Source organism: Aulonocara sp. 'chitande type north' Nkhata Bay, unplaced genomic scaffold (assembly GCF_057382095.1).
Source record: "Aulonocara sp. 'chitande type north' Nkhata Bay isolate Kocher_YH1m ecotype deep benthic unplaced genomic scaffold, A_spYH_male_GT1.1 unmapped_scaffold_19, whole genome shotgun sequence".
In the NCBI taxonomy this organism is placed as follows: Eukaryota; Metazoa; Chordata; class Actinopteri; order Cichliformes; family Cichlidae; genus Aulonocara; species Aulonocara sp. 'chitande type north' Nkhata Bay.
In genome coordinates this window covers 67,501-87,234 of record NW_028234351.1, presented here as the reverse complement: position 1 = coordinate 87,234, position 19,734 = coordinate 67,501, and the positions used below count along the sequence as shown (strand labels likewise).

General features: G+C 44.4%; 1 protein-coding gene and 1 pseudogene across 3 annotated transcripts in view; one reads left to right on the top strand and one right to left on the bottom strand.

Moving 5' to 3' along the window:
• Positions 1-3,473: 3,473 nt before the first annotated feature.
• Positions 3,474-4,968, top strand: LOC147300691 (uncharacterized; annotated as a pseudogene).
• Positions 4,969-5,527: 559 nt separating this feature from the next.
• Positions 5,528-19,734, bottom strand: part of LOC147300690 (dual specificity protein phosphatase CDC14AB-like) — a 23,938-nt gene continuing 9,731 nt past the window's right edge. Inside the window, exons 7-14 of one of the 3 annotated variants that reach the window (XM_086284900.1) lie at positions 19,493-19,555; positions 19,021-19,093; positions 18,170-18,400; positions 17,944-18,082; positions 16,727-16,952; positions 16,521-16,612; positions 15,288-15,419; positions 5,528-5,730 (exon numbers count right to left, since the gene is read on the bottom strand). In XM_086284900.1, coding sequence (XP_086141026.1) covers positions 5,625-5,730; positions 15,288-15,419; positions 16,521-16,612; positions 16,727-16,952; positions 17,944-18,082; positions 18,170-18,400; positions 19,021-19,093; positions 19,493-19,555 — 1,062 coding nt within the window. In that variant the 3' untranslated portion in view covers positions 5,528-5,624. Of the gene's footprint in view, positions 5,731-14,507; positions 15,206-15,287; positions 15,420-16,520; positions 16,613-16,726; positions 16,953-17,943; positions 18,083-18,169; positions 18,401-19,020; positions 19,094-19,492; positions 19,556-19,734 lie in introns of those variants that run through there. The other 2 variants (XM_086284902.1, XM_086284901.1) reach the window with 2 other exon arrangements.

Genomic DNA, 19,734 nt, shown 5'->3' with positions numbered 1-19,734 from the left:
CCTAATGCGGCGTTTGAAGACAATCAGGGGCTTTGAAACACTATGCTGCGTTCAGGTGCACCTCAGAAACTCCTAAACCTCTGGCAGGCTGTGATTTATTTCTGCTGGTTTTCCAGTTTGAAGCACAAACATCTGTCATCACTTTGTTGTTCTTCTTCCTGCAGCGTTTGAATATTTCAGCACTGAACTGATGTTTGTTCAAAGCTCATTTCAACCTGTTGAAGTCATGAATGAAAGTGCAGACTGAGAGTGGATCACATGATGTTTGAGGTGTGTCATGTGACACGTTCAGTATTGTCACACATGTCTAGATTGTCCCTGATATCAGAACTGCTCAAACACTGATGATTATATTTGAAGAATTATTCCTGATGGCAGCAAAGTTTGAATGGAGCTCTCTGTCTGTGCTGATTTGTCGCCCTCTGGAGGTCAAAGCACAAACTGCATGATTTCAGTGTAACCACTGACCGATGGATGCTTCGTAAATGCAATCGCAACACACCTATTACCTGTAATATACACCTGTAAATGTATTCTGTTGGTTTACTCTTATTTCAAACGACGTTTCTTACCTTTGATCAATGAATGAGGAGCGTTGGGATGTGTTGCGAGCGTTGAGTTACTTATTTTCTCTCCCGAAACGTAAAAGAGGAGATTTTTTAAAAGTGCCGCCGCATCTCAAACTCGCAACAGCGCCGGAAGACCGTAGTGGCCAAAAGTATATTACACCCGTAGTGGTTTAGTACGGTGGCCCCTAGAGACAAAGCACGTACAAACTCCAAAACACTTGCAAAATCCAAAACACTTGCAAAATCCAAAACACTTGCAAACTAAAAAACACTTGCAAACTAAAAAACACTTGCAAACTAAAAAACACTTGCAAACTAAAAAGCACGTACAAACTCCAAAACACTTGCAAAATCCAAAACACTTGCAAAATCCAAAACACTTGCAAACTAAAAAACACTTGCAAATTCCAAAACACGTACAAACTCCAAAACACAACGGAAGTGCTCCAGGACGCTAGGGGCAGTGTTGAGCTTTTGTTACCTAGTAACTACACAAGCCAGGAAGTACCAATGACCGGATTTGGGGTTTGCAGCCTTAAAGGCTGCATTTTAAGGCCGATTACCTCACAGCCACAAGAGAAGGCTTTCCGAATTCAAAGGCTGCCCGAAATGCGGCCCTGAAATGCGTCCTTAATTTCCCTGAATTTTAAGGATGGGTCGGTGTAGCCTTCATGGCCCAACATATCCCAGACTTCATAGTGCGGTGGTGGTGTGGATAATTTTGCCGAAAAAAAAAACAGTGGAAGCGGAGCGGAGGAAGAGTAAACTTTCAGAAGTAAGTACTGAATATTATGTCACTTATTAATGCGCAAATATTTTTTTAATGAAGAACATTAAACCATTACTGTTGGCCACATGTCGGGAAAGTTGACATTAGCGATGTTTGTACTTTCAGAATTAACTTGGTTTTAAAGCCTTTACTTTAATAAATATATATATATAGTCGACCTTAATCTCACAGAGATTGTGATGATTTTGTGGATAATTAAAGTCAGTCATATATCCACAAACACAACAAGCTGAAAGTCAGTGATGCTGCTCGGTTTGCAGTCCTGAACATCACGGCACAAGCAGGATTCACTGCACTGTTAATGTTAGCTATGTTATATTGCTGCCTCTGTTCGGTGGTGTCGAGCCAAACGGACTTTAACGTGTGTTTGAACGAGCTGACGGTTCACTCGTTAAGCTGAAAGAAAGATGCTTTAATCACAGCAGTCACACATGTGTCCACTGCACCATCTGGAACTCTTCTTGTTTCGTAATAACACAAACACTAAATCCTGCTTCTCTGGTGCTGTTGTGTAGCAGTGTGTACACCTGAGACTGTCACCTGTCTGTCTGTCCTGCACTCTCTCTCTGTTTCTTTCTCTCTGATTGTGGAATAAAAGTATGAACATGTGTTTATAAGTTACACTTGTGTTTGAATCCTGCAGCTTATCACACATTTGATTTCCATGTGTGACGACTGCAAGTGTCCAGAGTGAGGACAGACTGAGGGACCCACTGCTGCACATCATCTGTGAGGCTTTGCACCCCTGATGATCCACCAGGACAAACTCAGCAGTGTGTGAGGAAGAGGAGGAGGAAGAGCCAGCAGCAGCTGACAGATGGAGAGAATAGACAGACTGTTCCCTGTTTGTGAAGGACTGCTAGGAAAGTTTAACATAACTGTCTGTGCTGAATCAGTCTTATTAGGTAATGTTCAAATAATGTGATCCTCCCAGTGTTTCCAGTGTGGGAGAAAGTACTCAGAGTACTCAGGGCCTTCAAGTTACACACTATGAAAGGCAGCAACAAGTTTAATGTTCAGAAACCTAAAGTCTGTATCAGCAGCAGAATGGAGCTAAAATAAATGTTGGTTTCAGTTCTATGAAGCTTTGAGTATTTTGGATCAGTAGCTGCTGTGTTTGTTGCATCATATTGCTGTAACTGTTTATATGCTTTATATATTCTGAGCTAAGTTGATCTATAGTGTTACATCATATTCTATAAGGATGTTATGTGTTTGTAGACTTTCTGCCCAGTTTGACCCATTTAGCAGACGTCAGCCTGTTTAAGGCTCTGATATCTATTCTGTGTGACTTACAGCAGTTATGACATGGTCTGATTTTCTCACCCAATAAAGGAATATTTCATATATCAGTCGACTCTTCATTCTATCAGACACAGTTATCACAGCTCCTACATTTGCTTTTTACACATATATGTAAGCATTGAGCCAAATTTAGTAATGCCAACATACTGAAGGAACAACATTTGTCTCTTATATATGATACACCTATATATGCACTGTCAAAGATACTTGTCTTTGAGTGAAGATTTAAGGTGATAAGACATGTAAATAACTGCAACTTGAATCTGTACTGAAGCTCAGTATTTGACACAGAGTTCATGTTCACTGCTGTAATAGCTAATAATGACTAATATAATAACTATAATATTGGCCATATTATATTTACATTACCAAAGTGAGATGACTTTAGTCTCATGAACAACATCAGCTAATTCTTATTTACTAACTAATCTTAAATAACTGTTCAGTACAGAAATGAAGCCCAAAAATCATGTTTTACAGTCCTGTGGTCTCAGCCTCAGATACTTATCAAATCACACAAAGCTCTTGTAGAAACAAACAAACAAATGAACAAAATATGTTCTCCTTCATTTCTGTCAAACCAAGTTGTATGACACGTTTCCAGCGGTTAGTATCATGGTTGCTAGGCAACCTGGGAAGCGCGACGGAGACTAGACCGTCCCATACAGACAAACTTGCCGTTTATTTTGCAAATAGAGCTCAACACTGCCCCTAGCGTCCTGGAGCACTTCCGTTGTGTTTTTGAGTTTGTACGTGCTTTGTCTCTAGGGGCCACCGTAGTTTAGCACTACCATAGAGAAACGGTTTAGGCCGTTTAGCTAAACAATCCCAGGCTCCCGCGCGGGAATCTACCAGCAATTCTTATGTGCCATGACTACTAAGCAGTTACCACAAATTTTGCAGATATGCCAATAATCATTCAACCATGAAAGGTTTTTATTTACAGACAGAACAGTTTGTTATACCTGGAGTAAAAAACACTTTTATCACAAATGTTGTCAATGTTCTTTCAAATTGTGTCTCGTTATTGTTCTCCTGCATCCTGCTGTCTAAACCCAGCAGCAAGATTATAACCTGGAATGTCTTTGTTTGTGTTTGGAATCAATTTTGTTTAATATAATTGTTTATTTTTTCACTGCATGTCAAGATGCAGAAGAAAGTTGCGCCATATCCAGGGAAAATCTCTGTGGCGTTCCACAAGGGGCCACTTGGATACCTTCTCCAGGACTCGTCAAAAGAAGCTCGAAGGATTAAAAATGACCCCAAGCTTCAGGACAAGTCTGCACCTGTGAGGGAGGACGATGCTCTGACTGTCATCTATCAGAGAGGAGGGGATGCCTCTGACATGAAGGAAGTGCAGGGAGAGTACATCCTGCAGTTTGGAAAATATAAAGGGAAATCTTTCCGGTGGCTTCTGGAGAATGATGTCGGGGACACCATGTACCTGATCAAAGATCTCCAGAAGCAAGAGGCTGCAGGGACCTCTGTGGAAGAAGGGCATGGCAAGGAGAGCTTGCATTCATTTGTACAGTAAGCCCTCAGCTTTGCAGAGATAAAAACTCTTCTGAGCTACGAGACCAGCAGAGTAAGTGTTGCTGCAGAAGCCTCTGAGGATGATCAGCTGGTTGGCTTTGGCTCACGAGCCAAGAGCACCTGGAAGGAGATTTGGGACGGCAGAGGTGACGGCTATGCAGACCTTATCATGAGGAAGAGCTGCAGTCAAGGAACACGGCTGCATGAGCTGCAGCAGTGCCTGCGGAAGAAGTAGCAGTCTGCGCCTGCTACTACAAACGCCCCAACTAAACAACCTCTTGGTAAGTTGTTTTAATAATATTTTAATAACATTGTTGACATGAAATATAAATTCAGTACATATTTGTCTAATTGTTGCCTCCATCACAGGGATGGATGAGGATGAAAACCTGGAGGACACAATGCCGAGCATCTCACCTGTAAAAGTACACATGCAGAGCTGTAAGTACTGCGTTATTACTACATGTCAGACGTGATAATGGCTAAGTCTGTTTCTGTCTCATATGCCTCTGTCTCTGCATAACTAGTCACTGTGGCAGCAGCAGCAGGGTCCACACCCAGAGGATCTTCAGGAGCAAACAGGTTTTCAAATGAAAGGTTTCAGAACTGGAGTACAATTGTTTTCTCTGCAAAGCTGAGCCTGAACTTGAACTTTTATATATTGTCTTGTTCTTGTTTTTGTGTGTTCTGGCCACGTTCCAGTGATGTTCCTCTAATAGCATGGTTGTATGCTGGCTGTATGGTGGAAGAAAACAGTAAATAAGGGAGAAACAGTTGATTTTGTATATAAGACAGTTTTGTTCTAGTTGTGAATGTTTCTTTTGTTTCTATAAATATAAACTGATTGTAAATATAAAAGTGTAAATAAATAGTTTTCTGCAAAAATATCAACACAGTTTTCTTCTTAGAGTTCACCTATATGTTTCTATATCTGTGTGTGCTCCCCATCAGGTAATCAGTTTAAATAAGTTGTGAGCGCTGCCCTGAAAGCTTACATATTATTTCTAAATCACTTCATGTAATGATAACAAGTCATCCTAGAGCAGTCTCACAGCTTTTATCTTCATAATCTTTCTGTTTTCATTTATATTATTAGAAACATGACTGCTGTCTTTTATCTGTGTGACTGTACAGCCTGTGTCAGACATGACCCCCACACAATGTCTGACGTTATCTTTAATACATGCAGCACAGCTGGAGCTGCAGACAGTTTCTCACTTCTGGTGATAATATATTTGATGTAGGTATTGTTGCTTGCTAGCTTGAAGCTTATCTACAAAAGTAATTCAATAAGGAGAGATCACGTGGAAAAACTCAACATGATTTATTGAGATACAGAAATAAATGTAACTGTTTGGCAGTTATGAGCCATCATAGCAGAAAGAATCCCAGCAGTGACAGGATGTTGCACAACCACCACCCCAGAGTCAACATGCTGATAGTAATGAAGATGAAGATGGAGGCTGGGACAGGGCTCTGAGTGACCACGGTGAGGAGGAGAAAGGAGAGGAGGCGGGCTGCATGGCTGCAGATCTGAAATGCAGAAGAGCAACCGATTTAAAGTATGCAGAGTGGAGGCTGGCAAGAGCATGACTGGAATAAAGCAACGATGTCAGTACTGAGTTTGTGCTGGAAAATGAATAGACATAAACTAACAGCCACCAGGAAGCAGACAGATGATTTATCACAGACATGCCTTATTGAAATTATGTATAAGCTTCATGTTCTATGTCATCAGAATGTATCTGTATTATAGTTTTAGCTTTAGTCTTTGTATTAAAAGTTGGATGTCTCCATAATTGTAGACTATATGTCTGCTATGTATCATCTCAAGACTGTGATGATACAGTTTAGTCTGAGTTATGCACTTTGTGACAGTATAGGTGCAGAAAAATTGCTCCACAGGCCATAACACTATATAATATAAATAAAATGATAATGAACTAAAAATTAAAAAATAAATGTTATCCACAATAAGTAGATTGAAAATGGTGTTTAACTTTTGATAATGTAACACAACCTTTGTCCCAACCAGGACTCGAACCCGCGCTCAGACAGTTCAGTGTAAAAAACAATCTTTTTTTTTCCAATGCCTGAAAAGCTGCGATTTGATTGGCTGTTTCTCCGTTACACCTATACGTGATGGGCCCCCGCGGAGACAGGAAGTGTTTTTATGACTGAAACACTGAGGCTGTGTCCCAATTCAGGGTCTGCACGCTTGAAGTACACATTTTAAGTGCGATTACGTCACCGCCACGCGACGACGGCTGTCCCAATTTGAAGTGTACTTCAAATGCATACTCATATATACTCATATATATACACACATATATATAAATATATATATGTGTGTATATATATATATATATATGTGTGTATATATATATATATATATATATATACACACATATATATATATAAATATATATATATATGTGTGTGTCCCCTGCTCTGCATTATTAGAACATTAACAGACCAACAAATATAAGTGTCCCAACCAGACAATGATTTGGAGACTATAGAGGACGTATTTAACTTAACTACAGTAAGGATACAGCCAGGATTTTAGTTTAAGAGGCCCTGTTATACATATATGGTACAGTACTGTTTCATATACGTAGGTCAGTGTATGTGCAGGTAATCCATGTAGCTCAGTTCCTTATACTTTTGACTCAGTACAGTGTCAACAGAGGGGATTCCCTTATAGAGTCGCCTCAGTTATTTCTGATGTTTTGGTCATTAAATTCCCCAAATGATACCAAGGACATGGAATCCACAGTCTCAGCATCCCACAGCATCCCACAGCGTCCCACAGCGTCCCACAGCATCCCACAGCGTCCCACAGCATCCCACAGCATCCCACAGCATCCCACAGCGTCCCACAGCGTCCCACAGCGTCCCACAGTATCCCACAGCGTCCCACAGCGTCCCACAGCGTCCCACAGCGTCCCACAGCGTCCCACGGCATCCCACGGCATCCCACAGCATCCCACGGCATCCCACGGCATCCCACAGCGTCCCACAGCGTCCCACAGTATCCCACAGCGTCCCACAGCGTCCCACAGCATCCCACAGCGTCCCACAGCATCCCACAGCATCCCACAGCATCCCACAGCGTCCCACAGCATCCCACGGCATCCCACGGCATCCCACAGCATCCCACGGCATCCCACGGCATCCCACAGCGTCCCACAGCGTCCCACAGTATCCCACAGCGTCCCACAGCGTCCCACAGCATCCCACAGCGTCCCACAGCATCCCACAGCGTCCCACAGCATCCCACGGCATCCCACGGCATCCCACGGCATCCCACGGCATCCCACAGCGTCCCACAGCATCCCACAGCGTCCCACAGCTTCCCACAGCTTCCCACAGCGTCCCACAGCGTCCCACAGCGTCCCACAGCATCCCACAGCGTCCCACAGCGTCCCACAGCAGTGTCAGGTGACTTTCAGTGAAGGTTATGACACAATGACAGTGTGATGATAACAAAGAGAAGCATGAGTCATTATCTCGTCATTACTTGGACTTTATTGTTGATTTTAGCACTTCACACTAGCATTAGCTGGTTTCCCTCCTTTGGAGTAAACTACCAATCAGACAGCACATCTGAGCTGCTGTCACACAGTCAGATACAGGAAAGCATGACAGCAACAACACGCTCAAAGCTGAACATCATTTGCATGTTAAGAATTTTACTGCAAGAAAGAAATAGTGCAAAGCTGAACATAGTGAGTTTGCTTTATGTATGATAAAGTCCTGTTGACAAATCCAGTGCATGAATGTGAATGACCTGTGAAATAAAGTGTGCGTGCCGTGTTCAGTCTGACGTGAAACATCAGAATCTCTGTCTTCATTTTACTGATTTCCTCTTTCATTGCCAGCATGTGTGCTCAGAGGCTTTCACAGTGCATTATAAGCACGTCGTGGCTTTGTGTCCCTCGCTCTGCATCATTAGAACATTAACAGACCAACAAATATAAGTTTGTCATACTTTATCGATGAAATCTGGGAGAATATAAATAACATCTGTAGCAGAAGCAGTGTGTCACTCTTGTTCTTGCAAGACAATTTTGCGTCCAGTTGTTAATTCTTGAACAATGTGCACCAATCTCTTACAAAAGATGTGGTTTGCTATGGTTCTCTGACCCAACCTGGTTACTAAAGTACTGAAAACGAGGAGACAACATTACAACAACGTGCCAAATAAGCTAGGTCCATCATGTGATCTGCCAAAGTTTAAGGCGTGGATTTTGGTACGACTTCTAAAGGTCTGTGTTTCCGCAACCAAGACGTTGCTTCAGGCCGTCTACATCCTGTGGTTCTGAACTTCGGATGGACAAATGGCAGCAGCCGTTTATCAGAAGCACCCAGACTGCTCTTGGCGATGGTCTGACTCAGTCCTCGGGCCACGACCTCCCCTGTAAGCGTTGTTTGGTGTTTGCACCTGCACGTGTCCTTTGCTTCCAGCAAAATGATTGTGACAGCGGGGCATTCAGCATCCAGCAGATGTTATATCTGCAATATGCAGCCGCAGTTTTTCACAGTTACCTGCCTGCTATACCCAAGAGACGTGATGATTTATGGTGTCGGCCCTGTTATCACAGAATGGGCCACGTGACCAGTTAAAGTGGTGACAAACTGTTGGCTCTGTCGAAACGAAAAGTAGTTATTGGGGCTAAAAAAGCATTTACAGCCTATTAATAACACTTAGACCCCCGGAGAGCAGTCATTTTGGTTTTCTACCTTAGACCCCCGCGGAGTCATCATTTTGCGTTTCTACCTTTAAAAGCCGGAGAGCAGTCAGTCAAATGCTGGAGTCATTCATATGTATATTAGGTCGTTACCTAGGAATTCTGGAGGGAGGGGAGTGGGGGTGAGTGATTGAGGGGGTGGGGGAGTGGATTGTTTCAGTTTGCCATCTTAGGGAGAAATCAACACATGTCCTTTGTATGTCCTTTGTTGCTGACATTTATTGATGAAAACAGTACAAAAAACCAACCATTTGTACACATATTTACAAATAATGATAAAAAGTGAGTGAGTACATTTCAACATTTTCAGCAATCACTCACAATCCTGGCACTGCCACGGTATCTGTCGTCTGCATTTACCACATGTGTACCTGTAGCAGTGAACACATCGCACAGTGGCCTGATTTTTTTTGCATCTGTGTTTGACCTGACACGTGGCTCTTTTTCCAGGGCTCGGTGTGGAGGGTTGTGTCCGAAGCAACTGATCTTTTCTTGCCTTCTTCGCAGCTACATGAGAGTGAGCCAACTCTGTTGCAAGCGCCACCAGGAAGTCCACCTGTCTTTCCTTCGTCCCGGTGCATGCTTGATACAGCACATGTGCATTCAGTGCTGCCATGTCAATCATGTTATAAAACACGGCAACTGGCCAGCGCCGTGTTCCTTTGCGGACAGTGTACTCCCGAACCATCTGGTCCATCACATCCACGCCACACTTTGTTTTGTTGTAAAGGGTGACAGTGTTTGGCTTCCTTTTGGTAGTGTTATCAGTCTGAACCACGCTGTGCATGCTGCTAAGAATATAGACTGTCTTCTTCCGTTTGGCCGCATACGCCGTCAGCGTGGCAGCAGAGGTTGAAAACACCTAAGAAATAAGATAAATTGTTATTTCCATAGCACTTTTACACACAATGAAACACATAAACATAGAACCACAAAAGACCTGCAACATACCTGAGTGGTGAATACATTGCGATCTGTCTGTCTAGCGGATTGAGGAATTTCCCTGCGAATCTTGTTGACTGTGCCGAGGATGGTGGTTTTCCGTCTAAGAAGTTTTTGTGCCAGTGAAAGCGATGTGAAAAAATTGTCCGTGGTAACATTTCTGCCCTTGTCTAGGAATGGTTCCATCAGCCTCATCACTACATCTTCAGACAGTCTCTCCCCAGTGGGACGACTGGGGTCCTTGCCAAGATATGGGAAGACATTGCAAATGTACTTGGATTTTAGGTCGCAGGCCACCCAAAACTTGATCCCAAACTTGTCAGGTTTACTTGCAATATACTGCAGGAAACAGCACCGAGTCTTTGATGGGAAAAGCTGTTCATCAACGGTGATATGTAGACCAGGGTTGTAGCACGTGATGCAGTTGGTGACAAATGATCCCCACACACTGGAAATTGCAGCGAACTTATCAGTCTTTGCTCGATCACAGCGGGTGAACTTGTCATCAAAGCGTAGGTGTTGCATGATTTCTTGGAAGCGGTTTCGTGCCATAGTTCCAATTATCTGTGGGTTTCCCAGGTTTGCTGACCAGCAGTCATTTACAGATGGAAGCCTGCAAACCCCCCGCAAGATCACAATTGCAATAAATGCCATTAGTTCAGGGAGGTCCATGAACCAATGAACATGCTCCGTTTGCTGTGCATGTTGAATAGTCCATTCTTGAATGCTACGAAGCATGTCAAGAGTGATGAAACACAGGAAGCTCTGAAGGCAACTCGAGATACTTCTCCTGGCCTTAGCCGTTGGCTCTCCATCTGCAGCGTACGCTTCTATTGGGGTGAAAGGGAGACGGGTCCCCACCTGTTCTTCACGCCACACTGTGCCATCTTTCGCTGTCTCAGTCCCCAAACAAGCTCTCTTTTTCGGTGGAGAAGCAGTCTCCTCATCTGCAGTGTGAACAAATTCAAATTGTGAGCAAAATGGGAAGGTCAAACAAAATCACAAATGCATGCATAGATACTAATTATAATTCCAGTATCTCCTCCTCTGTATCAGAATAATGTCTGAAATATCTTACTTACTAACTACATCTACTTACTTGTTTGAAATGAAAAAGGAAATAACATGAAATGAAACTAACCGGAAGACTGATCAGACAGCTCTGAGTCCGAATCCGGCTGAACTGCTAGGTCTTCTCCATCCGAGTCACAAGGGTCGACTTCCGTCAGGATCATTTCCAAGGCCTGCTGAGTGGTGAGTCTTCTCTGCATTTTCTTTCCTTGGAGAGGAGGTCCGGTTGCTCGATTTGCTCCATTGTGGCATCAATCAGACCACTGGTATAATGTTGAAATGTACTCACTCACTTTTTATTATTATTTGTAAATATGTGTACAAATGGTTGGTTTTTTGTACTGTTTTTATCAATAAATCTCAGCAACAAAGGAAATACACCCATGTGTGTTGATTTCTCCCTAAGACGGCAAACTGAAACACTCCAAGTTGGTGACTTTTGGAGATTTATTTCCCTGGATGATTGAGAATGCATCAAGATGAAACACAAAAGGAAGTTCACAGCTTTTAGCAGCTCCCCCGCCCCCCCAATCACACACCCCCACTCCCCTCCCTCCAGAATTCCTACTTAACAGCCTAATATACATATGAATGACTAGCCAATTTAGCTTCCACTTCCACCATTTGACTGCTCTCGGGTTTTATAGGTAGAAAGGTAGAAGCCTGGGGATGCTAGTGGGGATGCAGTTACCTGCCTGCTATACCCAAGAGACGTGATGATTTATGGTGTCGGCCCTGTTATCACAGAATGGGCCACGTGACCAGTTAAAGTGGTGACAAACTGTTGGCTCTGTCGAAACGAAAAGTAGTTATTGGGGCTAAAAAAGCATTTACAGCCTATTAATAACACTTAGACCCCCGGAGAGCAGTCATTTTGGTTTTCTACCTTAGACCCCCGCGGAGTCATCATTTTGCGTTTCTACCTTTAAAAGCCGGAGAGCAGTCAGTCAAATGCTGGAGTCATTCATATGTATATTAGGTCGTTACCTAGGAATTCTGGAGGGAGGGGAGTGGGGGTGAGTGATTGAGGGGGTGGGGGAGTGGATTGTTTCAGTTTGCCATCTTAGGGAGAAATCAACACATGTCCTTTGTATGTCCTTTGTTGCTGACATTTATTGATGAAAACAGTACAAAAAACCAACCATTTGTACACATATTTACAAATAATGATAAAAAGTGAGTGAGTACATTTCAACATTTTCAGCAATCACTCACAATCCTGGCACTGCCACGGTATCTGTCGTCTGCATTTACCACATGTGTACCTGTAGCAGTGAACACATCGCACAGTGGCCTGATTTTTTTTGCATCTGTGTTTGACCTGACACGTGGCTCTTTTTCCAGGGCTCGGTGTGGAGGGTTGTGTCCGAAGCAACTGATCTTTTCTTGCCTTCTTCGCAGCTACATGAGAGTGAGCCAACTCTGTTGCAAGCGCCACCAGGAAGTCCACCTGTCTTTCCTTCGTCCCGGTGCATGCTTGATACAGCACATGTGCATTCAGTGCTGCCATGTCAATCATGTTATAAAACACGGCAACTGGCCAGCGCCGTGTTCCTTTGCGGACAGTGTACTCCCGAACCATCTGGTCCATCACATCCACGCCACACTTTGTTTTGTTGTAAAGGGTGACAGTGTTTGGCTTCCTTTTGGTAGTGTTATCAGTCTGAACCACGCTGTGCATGCTGCTAAGAATATAGACTGTCTTCTTCCGTTTGGCCGCATACGCCGTCAGCGTGGCAGCAGAGGTTGAAAACACCTAAGAAATAAGATAAATTGTTATTTCCATAGCACTTTTACACACAATGAAACACATAAACATAGAACCACAAAAGACCTGCAACATACCTGAGTGGTGAATACATTGCGATCTGTCTGTCTAGCGGATTGAGGAATTTCCCTGCGAATCTTGTTGACTGTGCCGAGGATGGTGGTTTTCCGTCTAAGAAGTTTTTGTGCCAGTGAAAGCGATGTGAAAAAATTGTCCGTGGTAACATTTCTGCCCTTGTCTAGGAATGGTTCCATCAGCCTCATCACTACATCTTCAGACAGTCTCTCCCCAGTGGGACGACTGGGGTCCTTGCCAAGATATGGGAAGACATTGCAAATGTACTTGGATTTTAGGTCGCAGGCCACCCAAAACTTGATCCCAAACTTGTCAGGTTTACTTGCAATATACTGCAGGAAACAGCACCGAGTCTTTGATGGGAAAAGCTGTTCATCAACGGTGATATGTAGACCAGGGTTGTAGCACGTGATGCAGTTGGTGACAAATGATCCCCACACACTGGAAATTGCAGCGAACTTATCAGTCTTTGCTCGATCACAGCGGGTGGACTTGTCATCAAAGCGTAGGTGTTGCATGATTTCTTGGAAGCGGTTTCGTGCCATAGTTCCAATTATCTGTGGGTTTCCCAGGTTTGCTGACCAGCAGTCATTTACAGATGGAAGCCTGCAAACCCCCCGCAAGATCACAATTGCAATAAATGCCATTAGTTCAGGGAGGTCCATGAACCAATGAACATGCTCCGTTTGCTGTGCATGTTGAATAGTCCATTCTTGAATGCTACGAAGCATGTCAAGAGTGATGAAACACAGGAAGCTCTGAAGGCAACTCGAGATACTTCTCCTGGCCTTAGCCGTTGGCTCTCCATCTGCAGCGTATGCTTCTATTGGGGTGAAAGGGAGACGGGTCCCCACCTGTTCTTCACGCCACACTGTGCCATCTTTCGCTGTCTCAGTCCCCAAACAAGCTCTCTTTTTCGGTGGAGAAGCAGTCTCCTCATCTGCAGTGTGAACAAATTCAAATTGTGAGCAAAATGGGAAGGTCAAACAAAATCACAAATGCATGCATAGATACTAATTATAATTCCAGTATCTCCTCCTCTGTATCAGAATAATGTCTGAAATATCTTACTTACTAACTACATCTACTTACTTGTTTGAAATGAAAAAGGAAATAACATGAAATGAAACTAACCGGAAGACTGATCAGACAGCTCTGAGTCCGAATCCGGCTGAACTGCTAGGTCTTCTCCATCCGAGTCACAAGGGTCGACTTCCGTCAGGATCATTTCCAAGGCCTGCTGAGTGGTGAGTCTTCTCTGCATTTTCTTTCCTTGGAGAGGAGGTCCGGTTGCTCGATTTGCTCCATTGTGGCATCAATCAGACCACTGGTATAATGTTGAAATGTACTCACTCACTTTTTATTATTATTTGTAAATATGTGTACAAATGGTTGGTTTTTTGTACTGTTTTTATCAATAAATCTCAGCAACAAAGGAAATACACCCATGTGTGTTGATTTCTCCCTAAGACGGCAAACTGAAACACTCCAAGTTGGTGACTTTTGGAGATTTATTTCCCTGGATGATTGAGAATGCATCAAGATGAAACACAAAAGGAAGTTCACAGCTTTTAGCAGCTCCCCCGCCCCCCCAATCACACACCCCCACTCCCCTCCCTCCAGAATTCCTACTTAACAGCCTAATATACATATGAATGACTAGCCAATTTAGCTTCCACTTCCACCATTTGACTGCTCTCGGGTTTTATAGGTAGAAAGGTAGAAGCCTGGGGATGCTAGTGGGGATGCAGTTACCTGCCTGCTATACCCAAGAGACGTGATGATTTATGGTGTCGGCCCTGTTATCACAGAATGGGCCACGTGACCAGTTAAAGTGGTGACAAACTGTTGGCTCTGTCGAAACGAAAAGTAGTTATTGGGGCTAAAAAAGCATTTACAGCCTATTAACCCGAGAACGCTATCGCTGGGTGATTTACACCCGAGCGAATACATTTACATGATTTCTCTCTCCTGCAGCTGTTTGCGTGTCGAGGAGCCTGTGCCTTCACCAGGGAAGTCTCAAATGTCCCAGGAATGGGTGGACCAAAGACCAGCTTTCCAGAGTCATTCTTTTGTTTTAGGAGGGTTTTTCTTTCATTTTGTTAGACATGGCACAGTTGAAAGTAAAAGAAGACCACTCTAATTTGTCATGTGTTGTCATATTTTGATATATTTGATTACTTTTTATTGGTTATATTATATCGGGTAAAAATCACCCGGCATTAGCGATTGTGTTACTATTTATAGCGATAGTGTTCTAGGGTTAAACGTGCAAGAGAGCTGATGCAGTCTCCAGCGAGTCCATCATCAGCTGGGCTGATTCATGACCAGAACGTCCCAAGTGTGAAGTCAGTGAATCAGTGCTGGCCTGGTGCTGAACAACGTGAGGCTGAAGGGACTGTGGAGACATCAGCACATCACATTTTACATTGGTTTTATTATAATGTGCTTCTAGTAAGGACAAAAGCACAGACACCAACCTCCTGATCTGCGGAGCAGTGGTGGTAGAGGAACTTCGTCTCAGCGTCTTAGTAGAAGAAGGGGTGAGGTGGACTTTGGAGGGCTTCGGGGGAGGGAGGATGGAGCGGTGTGAAGTCTTGGACAGGTTTAACCTGACACAGAAAACAAGAACACCTCATATTTGTGTGTGTGTGTGATCCAAGAGCAAATAAAACTTGATCCTTCACAGAAACAAGCACAACGAACAACTTCTCCAAAAATCCTTCTGATTTCTACGCTCACTGCAGGAATCAACATCTGCACTCACACTCTGTACAAGAGACGAGATACAAACACGCTTCGACGTGTGGGAGGTACCTGATTTAACCTCCGTGGAAGCCCAGCTCTTGGTTGTGTCAGGTTAGCAGTTTGGTGATGTTAGTTTACAGGAGAAGCCGGAGGCACGTCGTGAGTTTGGTTCGTGGTCGTCCTTTGGTTTCTTTTTGCCGCAGCTCTCATATCCCCGATTTGTAACTATTTACTTTTTATAAGATGTTTCTTGAACTATGGCAGCTTCTTATATATCTGCTATATTTGTGCCGTGGATTCAGGGACCCAAACAAAAACTGTAGTGAGCAGAGGTATTATCTACTGATTGTGTGTCTGGCTGCAGCCAAGGATGGAGAGCAGAGGCAGCGGGCAGGCCAATCGAAACGCAGCTCAGGCCGCGGCTGCAGCAAAAACTTGGGCGTAGGAGGAGCGATTCTGGCAAAGCGTCAGGAGGGGAAGTGGTGCTCCACCAACACGGTGTACAGTAAAGATGGAGGCCTGCTGGCTCCAGCTGAGGACACCGTCAGGCAGTAGAAGGAATACTCTGACAACCTCCAGAACCTTAATCTCACTCATAACTAAAGTCGCCAAAAGACAACAACTTCTCCTGTTGCATTTAGGTTTCAGTTTAACCGAAGAACAAAGAAGGACACATGAGCTCGAGCAGGTTACACACAACATTCACGCTGCACAGATGAGAACACAGCAGGATTTCATGCAGTCCGGTCTGCCTGTTAGACAGCGTGCAAACAAAGCGTGCGTTCTTTGTAGCATTCGACAACAGTCACTTACGTACTTTCTGACATCCACAAAAACATATTGGTGTCTATTATCTCTCCTTGTTAATAGAAACTTTGTTTCCAGCGTTTGAGCTAATTCTCTACGTGTCTCTTGCACTGACCACAATAACCATCTATCATTAATTACATTACAGATGTTGGTACCTTGAGCAGGATGACGCTGATCTCGGTGGGCGTTTTCCCTTCAGTGCTCTCAGTTCGTCTCCCTGTGTCAGACTGACTTCTTTGCAGTTATTCTGCACAGACACAATTAGCAGCATGAAAACACAACATTGTGATCGGAACTCAGTAGCCTGTTTGAATTCTGCAGTAACCATTAAGAAAAGGTGCTATGAAGTCACACCGCTGACCTCATCCAAGCTATATGACTTGCAGAGCACGGTGTTGATTGACAGGTCATCCATGCTGGAAAGCAGCGAGGACACTGCCTCCTGTTTGCCTCCCTGCACAGAGTCAGAGCGGTGCAGCTGCTGCAGCAGCTGCTGCTGCAGCTGCTGCTGCCGACTCAGTCTCTGTTGGACCAGCTTCTGTTTAGACCGATGCACGTCACCCTGAACCCACAAACTGTGCTGCTTCCTGCACACAAACATCAAACACACGCCACAAACTGACTGTGATATCACGTTTAGCAGGTACAACATTCAACATCCTGGTTTAGCGTGTAAGTAGACACACAAAGCTAGTAGCCATTAGCAACAGAGCGCTACTGTGGCGTAAGGAGGAAGTGTGCGTCCAGAGCTGAGGAGAGAAACCAGCTGCACACTGTGACTGCAGTCTGCAGCAGTATCACAGTTTCAGGCTTCTTTTAATTCGATTCGATTCATCATCCACCAGTTTCCCACTGCTGCAGTCACCACCAGCTGCACATGGGCACCCTGGGGAATGCCCCACCCTGACCTCCACCTTTTGCTTCTCTTCTAACATTTCCAGCATGCTCCAACCATGACCTCAGCATGGAGAAACATCCTGTGTGCTAACAGCAATAGATGCCACAGCCTAAGGACAGACGGGCCTTGTTTGTCCAGCACATCTCACAGATGCTCGATGAGACTGAGATCTGCCGACGTTGAAGGCCAAGGTGACCCCTCAAACCCTTCCTGATCTACTTGTGCTTTGTGTGAAGACTCCAGCGACACTCGAAGTATTAGAGAACAGCTGTACTCAGTGGCCAACGCCTTTTGGGTCATTGCAAAATGTCAAACAGCTTGTGTTTAAATAAAAAAGACTGGAAACAGAAAAAGATCCAAGTGGACCAATCACACCTTCACAAACGCAATGACCCTGATGAAGGCCACTAACACGTTATGGTTCCCTGATACTCTGTGACTGGAGTCTTCACCTCGTCAGATCTTTGTCTTCTCCGTGCACCTTGGAGGTGAAGCTGCCGTCTGCTTGTGTTTTGTGACATTATCCTAATGAAGTGTTGCAGACGTGTCTGTGTGCACAGCATTACTCCTGTACTTTCATGAACGGACTACAGCTTAATGATTGTCTCCGACCGAGACCTTTGGAGTCACGGAAAGTGGGCCGTTTGGTTTGAGCGGTCACAGCTGAGGCACAAACTCACTCTTCTAAGAAGTTTTGCTGTGGACCGATGATAGATCCAGGTCTGCAGACTCTGATCCAAGCAATCGCCTCGGCTGCAGTAAACCGGAAGTGCTTCATCAGGTAGCAGCCAATCAGAGTGCCCGTGCGGCCTAATCCAGCTGTAAATGGATGGAGTGTTTAAAGAGACAAAGTTAAGATAAAAGAAATAAATGACATCAATTAAACATAAAGACTTGCAGTCCTACCTTTACAGTGCACCGCCACTGCCCCGTCTGTACTTTCACACACATGCAGAAAGCGTCTGACGATGAGGTCAGAGGGCGTGGTCCCATCAAGGAAGAAGAGGTCGTGGTGCTCAAATCCTGCATCCTCAAACCGCCTGCCATCATACAACGTCCTGTTCAGACGAACCACGGTCGTTATGTCATTTTGGCAAAAGTATGAGAAGTATGCCTCGGGTGTGTGGAGGGGATAACCTGGAGACAGAGTCAACAACAGCTGAGTTACGTCATACGTTTCAATCAGCGAGCGTCTGTTTTTAATGCGAACATAAAATAAGATTCAATGACGTAGTGTCAGCTGATTTATGTTGTAAGGTAAAGACGTTAAATACAGAGAAAACCCAACGATCGGACGGCCCCAAGCACCTGCTGACAGCGGGAAAGAAAAACTCCCTTTTAACAAGAACCAGGCTGAGGGAGGGGGAGCAATCTGGCTCATGTGGTCGGGGTGGGGGGAGGACAACAGGACAAGAGATGGACGAGAGCCAGAGGGGAATAATAACTACGTGCAAAGTGGTGTAAATACACAGAAAGTAAAAAGAGCTGAGGGATGGAGAAGCATGAGTGCATCATGGGAAACCCCGAGCCACTGCAGGGTTCAGGCTCGTCTAATCCAGCCGTAACAACACGACAGCACTAAGCAGGAAACAATGCACGCCGTCAGAAGACAGCAGGGTAAGGTTAGCTCTTCTCAGCTGCTTCAGGACGTGCAGGCACTGAGGGGCTGCACAGGCCTTCTGTCAGCCCAGCAACGTGAGCACTGGTGTTGGTTTGGAGGCATGCTTTTAGCTTTTAGCTTAGAGATTCTGACTCACCACGAGAATGAGGGCTACTGAACGCCAGAACTTTGCCCGGAACGATCCAGTTCATATCTCCATTTTCAACTCGCTAAAAGCACAAAAAGAAAGGAAAGACTGTGATAGAGGTTAGCCACATATCAGTTAAAACATGGATCCAGAACACCTTAATTATACCACCACTGCAGTAATGAACACGTACGGGCTTTTACCTTTCATTGGAAATCAGTTTTGTTGACCTTTACTTCACTGACTGTCTATCACTTGGACGGGTGAGCTATGGATCAATCTAACTGAGAAACTGAGGAAGTACAGCGTGCACCAAGGCAGGCCTGGACATCGTACGAGCTCTTGGTTGGCCCTGACTGTGTTACTAACAGCACTGCAAATAAACTGGATGAATAACAAGCGTACGTTAGTTATTTCTTCCTGTATCCTGGTCCTGTTTGCATTGATATCGACCTGTAGCACAGTCTCTGCAGTCTGTTACCTCATAATGTTCATATTCTTCTGCACTGAACCTTTCAAAATCCAGGAAACCATGTTGTAATGCCTGCAGAGGAAAAGAGCAGGAACAGATTTTCACAACAAAAGCACAACTCCCCCCAAAGGGCTGAAATGTTTAGTGTTATAGTGATCTGCAGTGGTTTCACAGATTCAGTTCAGTTTTTCTTAGCACCAAATCACAACAACGGTCACCTCAGGCAGTTAATATTGTACGTAAAGACCCTA